The sequence below is a fragment of the Xyrauchen texanus genome, chromosome 45 (assembly GCF_025860055.1).
Source record: "Xyrauchen texanus isolate HMW12.3.18 chromosome 45, RBS_HiC_50CHRs, whole genome shotgun sequence".
Classification (NCBI taxonomy): Eukaryota; Metazoa; Chordata; class Actinopteri; order Cypriniformes; family Catostomidae; genus Xyrauchen; species Xyrauchen texanus.
In genome coordinates, this window is record NC_068320.1 from 2,572,342 (window position 1) to 2,581,497 (window position 9,156).

Here is a 9,156-nt window from a genome sequence, read left to right on the forward strand (position 1 = left end):
GCGCCACTGACTTTAGACTAGGTTTTTTCTGGTCAGTGGCGGAATTGTTTTCTGGAACTGCAAAATAGCACTAGGGAATGTTTGCGCCGAAACACGCCTCCTTTTTGCGCCGACCCGCCCAGGGAGCGCAAGTTCATTTCCTAGTTTACCGACGTGCGTCTGTGGAGGGAAAAGCCCGCTTTGCGCGGGTGCAAAATAGGGCCCATAGTCTTCGTCATATCCAAATGTTACCATCCAGTTGGTAAAACCATAATTGTTGCCTAGTTTTTGCTGTCAAAAATAACGTTGGTTGATTGAATAATTCAGTAAACAAAATATAATTTTTAATATAATTTAAAATTTAAATGTAACTCTTTATTCTAGGCCTTAAAAACTAGTAGGCTTATGCAAACTATTCATTACTGTATATAAGATAGTCCTAAAAAATGAGGCTTAATGTCAAACTGAAGTTGAACTGATAACCCATTGGTGTAATTATATTTTAAGTGGAAATTTTGGTTAGTTTGTCAACATTTAATGTAATTATTTTTAGTAATTATTTTATAATAATTATTTTATAGTAACAATATATTTGATATAGATTTATAATGTTCCTTCCTTTTCATTTTGTTGGACGTTGGTAATATTAGTTCCGCTTTTACTTGTTTCCACGGGGACTGTAATAAGTGCGACATACTCTCTCGTGAGGTAAACAAATGACAGGAGACCCTTTTACAGCCCACGTGATCAAATAGTTGCGCGCGCATTTTGGCAACGGAAGTGGTGTTGTTTCCCACTGGCTCTAACGTGTTAGCAACTCCGAAAGTGTATCAAAACGGTTTCCCAGCATCAAAATGTCTGGTTGTTGCGTTTACTGTTGCACTAATCTATATTCCTTCAAGGGGCTTAAGTTTTATAGGATTCCGATAGGATCACGGCCGTTTCAGAAGAACAGGCGGCGCCTGTGGCTGCAGGCGATTAAACGTGTTGATTGGAGCGAGGACATAATAAAACATGCTCGCGTCTGCAGCGCCCACTTTATATCAGGTAAGTTTATCTATGTACTCTTGAGTTTAATGGAAAGCATGGTTTACATTATTGATTGTCTGCAGCCTACGGTGTAGTTTATCAATGCAGCTGAAGTTTGATGACCACATGCAGCTAGTTTCATAAGCTGGTGTTGGATTTGGCTAGTAAACAAACTGTGTGTGTGTTATTTGCAGATGAAGCATTATTGGACTCTAGTAATCCTCGTTTACATTAGTGATTGTCTGTGCGATGTAGAATAATATTCAAATGCAGGTAAATTTTGATAAACTGGCAGTAGATTTGGCTAGTAAACAAACTGTGTGTGTGTTTTATTTGAAGGTGAGGCGTCATTTGACTCTAGTAGTCCTGATTTTGTGCCTTCTGTGTTTGTGTACACAAAACCGAGCCAGAACCCGAAGCAAAGTTGGAGAGGTAAGAATGTTTAATTTCCCCCTCTGTTCTATTTAGTTTGTTTTTCTCTCTTGCATAACTGTACATTTCTGCTGTTTTTATTGTAGGTACCATAGGAAAAGGAGGAGAGATGAAACTTTAAGATTTTGCAAACAGTTATTCCAGTGTCGCAGGTTAACATGCTAGACGATGTTGTGACTGCATGTGGTGCCCTCACAAACCTCTGTAAGAGTGTTGTTTCCAAATGAGTAACACATTACCATGTATTAGTTTTAACGTGATTTAAATTTGTAAAACCTATTACTGTACATGAAACATAATGCATTATAATAAACCTCCCAACATTGGCTGCCACCGGTGTGTATAATGTACTTCCCCCAAGATTATCTCAACAATTCACAGTGCTTTTCAATTTCATTTGTAATTGTTATTAGTAGTTTAATTGCAATGTATGCAAGCAACATAGTTACTATTAAAGTACTATAGCATTACAAAATAAAACTTTAAACAGAAGTGCGTCAACACACAGCAATCAATAACAACAACATAAAATGTAAGGAAAAGGATAAATTTAGGTCTGGGTGAAGAATAAGAATAAATGTAGGAAAGAATGATGGAAAATAATGAATGTAGGGAAAAAATTAAGGAAAACAATAAATGTAGGTCTGGGTAATATGGACCAGATTCATAACACAATACAAAACATTTCCCAGTCCTAAATGTAATCATTCAAACATCAACTCTCAGACATTCCCTACATAACCATGTTGCTGGCTTCCTTTTTATGTGTGCACAGGTGTAGTGAACGTGGTTGCTGCATTTAAAACAGATGATCATTTTTCCAAAATCTGGCCTTTCACAGTATTTGCAGGCTCTCTGTGATACCAAGCTCTCTGTGATACCAAGCTCTCTGTGATACCAAGCTCTCTGTGATACCAAGACAGGGTCATGTCTTCTTGTCAGTAGTTCAGGCAACACACTCAAGATAAAGAAGTCTTGTGCTTTTGGCAAAGCCTCCTTCAAAAACTCTTCATTTCTTAGGATACGTTGCACAATGAACTCCTTCTTGGACCACAGCACAAAGTCACAATATTTAACATCACACACAAACATGTGAAGTTGACATTGACAGTAGTATGTGTGTGAATGCTTCAATGCGAATGACTAGTCCAAACAAAACTGCTCATCTTTTGTACATCCTTGAAGGCTATCGCTGTATTTGTAGGGACACTTGATCTCTACCACCCCTTTGCCACAGCAGGTACATCTTGCTATCCCATCTGGTGATGATCCAAGGTGTGGCTCAGAAGGTTTCACTACTAAGCCACATGAGCTGACGCTGAAATCTGGATGGCTTTGGGACATATATGCAGTGTAGGCTTGTCTTGCCGTTTCCTCCATGTTCTTACCCAAGAGCACAGATGGGACATTTAATTCTGTTCTTTTATACTGCATTATATCGTTTAGGTATGTTTTTCTGATCTTGTCAGTTGTGGTCGATTGGTGTAATTTAGTGCTTGTGATTCGACCAGCCCTATAGGTGTACCAGTCCTTTGACTTTGACTGTTGCCGTGTCACAAATTCCAGTTTCTCACATTGATGAGGTTGTGGTGTAGTTTTAAGTCTGTGAAATGTATCCTCATATTTCACCTGCATTTCCTGTGGTGAGAGTTCCCTGAGTGTTACATCAAATAAAGCAGTCAATGGCTCAGGTAAGTCAGGATGCTCCTCTGAATCAGTGTCAGATGATGCGGTGTCTGTGTCACTATTTTCCAGGCTTGTCAGCACTGCAGCACAGGGGTCCACAACCTGCAGTTCCCGGATGTCATCATCTGTCAACACTGATAATAGAGCAACAAAAACACAGTTACTGTGCTGCATAATGTTCACATCAGAGCTTTAAACACACAAGTGTACAATATAAAACAAACAAATGTAATTTCTAAAAAAATAAGTAACCTGAAGACAAACGCAGATCTATTCAAACCAACATAAATTATAGTGATAAAAATTAAACCGTGTCTGTAGGCATTTTCATCTCTGGATCACCAAGTTACACCTTTCTCATGCTACATTATGGTGTCAAAACACTATGGCAATAGGAAGCTTATCTAGGCTGTCAACTATTACATTTTGAACACTGTTGGCACTGTGTATTTCGTGAAAATTGTAGTTTCACACCCTTGTTATGAGAACATATGAGAATATGTAAAGGAGAGTAGGTTAAGCCTAAGTTAAACCTGAAAGGACAGTAACACTGAGGCATAATTCATATTTGTATGTCAACTACAAGCCCACAACACCAAATAATAGCCTACTTACCCCGCCATACAGGTGCAGTTCGCCGTGAGGACGTAGTTCTCCCGCTGGTTGATAATAACCCAAGCCTCATACATCGTTGTCTTGTGTCCTTGTCTTTGACTAGGAAGAATTTCTGATTTCAACACACAAAACTCTGAGTCTATGTCATGGTATTTGACGTTCTGTACATGACCACAGACAACGTATTCATAAGCATCCAGTGATTTATATGCTCGTAATTTCTCTCGGGTGTACACGCTCGGTTTCTCAACTAAATACGTATATATATCTGGCCACTGTATATTTGGCCATCTGCTAACGTCTTCTATCCACTCCACTATAGTACACGGATCTGGTAGCCGGATACCATTTGATAAAGTCAACTTTTTGAAATAAATGTCTCTGTCTGTGTCGCTTAATCCGCTCGCGTAGCTTGACACGCAGTTGATTCTCGCCATACTTCCGTTGCCAATATGCGCGCGCATACGTTGCCACGTCATCATTGTGTACAAACAGTAAAAGGGTCTATAAATAGATGTTTCTGGACTCTACTGGTGTTACTGTTAATGCTGTTTGCTCAGCATTCATTTAATAAAGATGTTTGAATTATACCCCATCTTGTATTCTGCGTTATTATTATGAAACTTGCGGAGACAGATAATAATAAAAAACGCTGCACGCATTCGATTTCATTTCGATTAAATGTGCAGCCCTACTGGAAACCTCACACGAGGTACTCTCCACGACACTCCTTACACGCCCACACACACACACACATTCAAACACACTCACATACACATACCTACCTTCTTCTATAGACTTTTTTTTACCATATCTAATCATGTTCAAAAAAGTTTTTTTTTTTTTTTTTTACCATATCTAATCATGTTACTGTTTAGTTTGAAGTTGGAAGTTTATTGAAAGCATTGTATTGATTATTAATTGATATTACTTTTGTTATACTTTAAAGGGGTCATGACATGGGTTTTTTTTATTGTATTATTATTATGTTCCCTTAGGTGCAATTATAGTATTAATATATTTTTTTTTAAGAAAAACTTTTAAAATCTAGTGATTTATGACCTTTTCCCACCCTGTTTCTCATCCTCTGATTCAAACAGTCTGTTTTGGGGGCGTTTTCCATTTAAGACTTCAGTGTTAACGCCCACTGTTATGATTGGCTAACGTCAGTGCCTATGTATCAATTATTGACGCCCCCAGCCAGAACAATATGCAAGTAAACTAAGTAAAAACACGGTGATTATTCATAATGAATGAAATTGCGCTTTAAAAAGTAGTTTAAAGTTTAAAATAGATTACTTACAGTTTGCGTCGTCGTTGTTCCCAGAATAGTCGGCACGGACTTATCTTTGAGCAACAGTTTTCTGGCAAAGCCAGCATCATATTGAGATTTGTTCTCAAAACAGTCATCCTTAAAATGTACAGAACAAACGCTTAAGTTAACACTGCCGTGACTGGAACGTCCGCAAAAAATAAACTGCATCCATTTTTCCCTGACGTCTGGATCTTTCGGCAGCTTATTCAGAGGTTTTGTTTGACCACAGCCAGGAACAGCACATCTGTGTGGCATCGTAATTTTCCTGTGCACAAGTAGTCTCTGTCAGAGCTCGCTGTCCATCGACTGAACACTTGTGAGGCGACGGCGATACTGAAATGAGCGTAGTTGTCTTGCGCTTAAATCGTAGTTATCTTGTGCTGGAGGCGGTCATATGCAAACGCTGTTACGTCACTTCTAACCGACACGTCACTTGTAACCATGAATCCAGAACGAGCTGTATTTTGAGCTTGATTAAATAAATGATTCGTTTAGAATGGGGAGGACGTCTTAAAATATTAAACTTGCAGGACGTTTTAATGATACAAAGACCTCTTATATACCAAAAGATAAAGGCAAATTTGGTTTCTCATGTCATGACCCCTTTAAAGAGAAGTGTATTGGTTTGTTTTGCATACACCTGTGTCAAGGGCTGGCAGGGGATGTTAGTGCTCGGAGTCAAGCCTTCATCATTTTCGTTTTGAATGTCGATGTTCTCCGGATGTCGACTTTCCTAAGCGAACAATCCTATATTGAGACTGCTATACTGTCTGGTTATTAGTGCCTGATTCCTGGGTGGTGCCCCGGCAATCCTAATCCTTATTAATATTCGATTTAATTTGATAATTGATGGTTATTATAGTATATTTTTCAATATTCTAGTATGTTTTTATATATTAAAATACATATATGAGTTTCCAGGCCTTTGTGTGACCCAGGAGAAAGCATGTGAGGTTACTAAAAGTGTTGATGCTGCAGAGAACACAAAAAATGGTATATGACCTTGAAAATCAGGTGTGTGAGCTAACAAAAACAAAATATGTATTTCTTCAAAAACAAAATGTGTTTCTGTTGGTCAGCAGTGTTCTGGCATGTAACCTTGACGATATCTCTTATCTCTTATATTTTTAAACAGTTATTATATGAATGATGTATTGTAAGCTAAATGTATGTTATCTTTGCAGCTGGTGTTTTGCTGCCATGATGTTTTGTCTTGATGAGCTAAAATCTGTGGAGCTTGCATTTTCTTTCATTAATCAAATGATAATGTGAAGTTACCAGCTGATGTATGTTTTTTTTTTTAACAGATAAGCGGGGGATTTTCCACCAATATTTAATTAATGAAGGAGATAAAACATATTGGTGCTGAGGGAGAGAGACAAGGTCAATAATCCCATTGGTCAGAGATAGTGGGTAAAAGATAGCAAAAAGGTATATAACTGAGAACTTAGGAGGATAATGTCAGAACGGACAGCTGGCCGGTCTCATGTTTGTTGGTGTTCAATAAACTACAACTTTGGCATCTGGAACTCAAGACTCCGAGAGTTTTCTTACAACTTAGAGAGATTCATCGCGATATTCCACGACATATCTTTGGCCTCAACTCGTGGGGCTGGCATTGAGGTCAAGGGGGCAGAGGTCGCCAGTGGGACTGGCTTGCACGATCGCACAGAAACACCGGCGCCAGAAACTGAGGTAAGCATCTTTGCTTAAGGTGTTTTTGTGTGATCTGTGGTAGCGAGTCCCAGTAAGTGGCTTCCCTAAGACTTTTGCCAGTCCGGACATAGAATAATTACAACTAATTGGCTAAAATAGAGATGAGTTCCAGATTTCAAAGAATTTGGGGTGAGATTATTTAAGAAATATTATTTAAAGAAGTCGAGAAGCGACTGAATGTTATTTAAAGAAGTCGAGAAGCGACTAATAGATATTTAAAAAGTCGAGAAGCAACTGAAGGTTATTTAAAAAGTCGAGAAGTGACTGAAGGTTATTTAAAAAGTCGAGAAGCGACTGAAGGTTATTTAAAAAGTCGAGAAGCGACTAATAGATATTTAAAAAGTCGAGAAGCGACTGAAGGTTATTTAAAAAGTCGAGAAGCGACTGAAGGTTATTTAAAAAGTCGAAGCTGACTAAAATATATTTAAAGAGTCGAGAGCTGACTAAAGAGAGTTGAGAAGCAACTCTAGGCCTGGAGGTGAGTCGAGAAGCGACGACGCGTGAAAATTCCCAGTTAGGTGCATTTATTCAAGGTTTGGCCAAGAAGTGGCAGAGAAAATCCTGTACAGGTGAAAATCCTAACTCGGGTGGTTGAAATTCGCGTAAAATTCCTCCAGGTGTTAGATTTAGTTATTTATTGAAGTGTTTGACGGAACCCGGACTGTGTAGAAAACGGGGAAATGTTGAACTATGTGCATGTTTGAGATAATGAATAATGTGCACGACTAACTATGTTGTTGGTGCATGTGTGCTTGCGGTACTAAATGCGCTGTTTTTGTGTTTATTCAAATGCATGATTACAGTGTTGATGATGTATTGTGTGCAGAGGCAGAATAATCCAGAGAATCAGGTGCAATGAGGAGATGCTAAATGAGAGCAAAAGTTGAAAATGAATTGAAACAGTCAATTGAATAAAACAATTGTTGAAAAAGCATAAAGACGCAAAATGGCACCTGCTTCTCTGATATCTCCCTGCCTTGCTCTCGCTTACTGGTCAGCTGAACGGACAGCTCTGTGAGTGAGGGGAAGGGGAGATTCAGAAGACAAAAAATAGAATAATTGGGAAAAAGATAAAGAAAAGGCAAAATGTTTTCCATTGCAGTGAACAAGACTAGAGAGAAATGCAGAGACAAGCGAGTTTTGTAAAGTTTGGAGATCAATGAAGATCTGCAGAATGGGAGAGAGAATTGGAGAAAACACTGATAGAGTCAAAAAGGGGATCAGTGATCATTTTTGGAAAGAATCCGAGTATATATATATTATAAAGGGCAGAGGATCGTTAACTAAGAAAAAAGGAACTGGTGAAGGGTCTGATTAAATAGTAAATTTAGCAGAGACCTTACAAGAATGGCTGTTTGTTGAATGGAAAGAAATTGCAGCAGGTAACATTTCTCTCTCATACAGTAGGCTAGAGACTGAGTGTGAAGAGCTGTAGGGGAGGGGCTGCTAGAGCGAGAAATGGGAGCTGTAAGGGGAGGGCTGTGAGCATGCACAGTAACAGAGACACTTTTTTTCCTTGTCTCAGTTTTCCTCATGAAACAGAAACCATAATGTGGAAATAAGCTGTTACTGAATTTGAGAGGAGACTAACTGAGAGGAGAAAATAAATAGAATTAAAAAGATTAATAATAGAAACACAGGGAATTAGTGATCATTTCTGGAGTTATGAACAAATTAAATACAGTCCAACATTTAAAGGTGATTTTTAATAGAGAAAGGAGAATTAGCACCCATGTAGAAATTGTCTTGAACAGAGACCCAAAATGGAGGTGACCGCTGTGGGTGGAATGATATGGGTTTTAATATAAAATAATTACCAGATATAGCAATAAACCACTGTAAATAATTAGTGTTTTTTATGGAAATAAAGGAGAGAGAAGGATAAAAAGAGGAAAGCAAAAGGAGGGGCAGAAGTAATAGGTTTGTTTTAGTATAATATTTTTTGAGAGCTCTGTGTTTATAAAGGCCTTGTGTTTGTAAAAATTGTGAAAGTTTCTGTGTTTGTGAGAGTATCTGTGTTTGAAATTATGGGAAGTATCACTGAAGTGTGATTGCATATGAATGTGTATATGAGCCCTATAAATAAAGGGACACAGAGTGTATGTTGTATGAGCCCTATAAATATCCATCCAGATAGAGCGGTTGATCATTTGCTGCATAACTAATGAGGAGTATGTATGCAATTTACATAAAAGAAAATCTATTTAGACTATTTTCATCAATATAAGAGGCAGAAGAGATCTGATGATTAAAAACAAAGAGGGCACTTAATAAATATTATGATTGTAGAATGAAAACCAATGATAAAAATATATGTGTATGTCTGTGTAAATGTGCGTGTGTGTGTGTGTGTATGTATAAGGATAAATATAATACAGTATAAA

General features: G+C 38.0%; 1 protein-coding gene across 1 annotated transcript; it reads right to left on the reverse strand.

Annotated features, from left to right (window-relative positions):
- Positions 1 to 1,844: 1,844 nt before the first annotated feature.
- LOC127637288 (uncharacterized) lies at positions 1,845 to 4,456 on the reverse strand. The gene is made up of 2 exons (XM_052118258.1): positions 3,742 to 4,456; positions 1,845 to 3,260 (listed from the first exon to the last, which is right to left on the reverse strand). The coding sequence occupies exons 1-2, from the start codon at positions 3,809 to 3,811 to the stop codon at positions 2,584 to 2,586; spliced, it is 747 nt and encodes a 248-aa protein (XP_051974218.1). The 5' UTR covers positions 3,812 to 4,456; the 3' UTR covers positions 1,845 to 2,583.
- Positions 4,457 to 9,156: the final 4,700 nt, after the last annotated feature.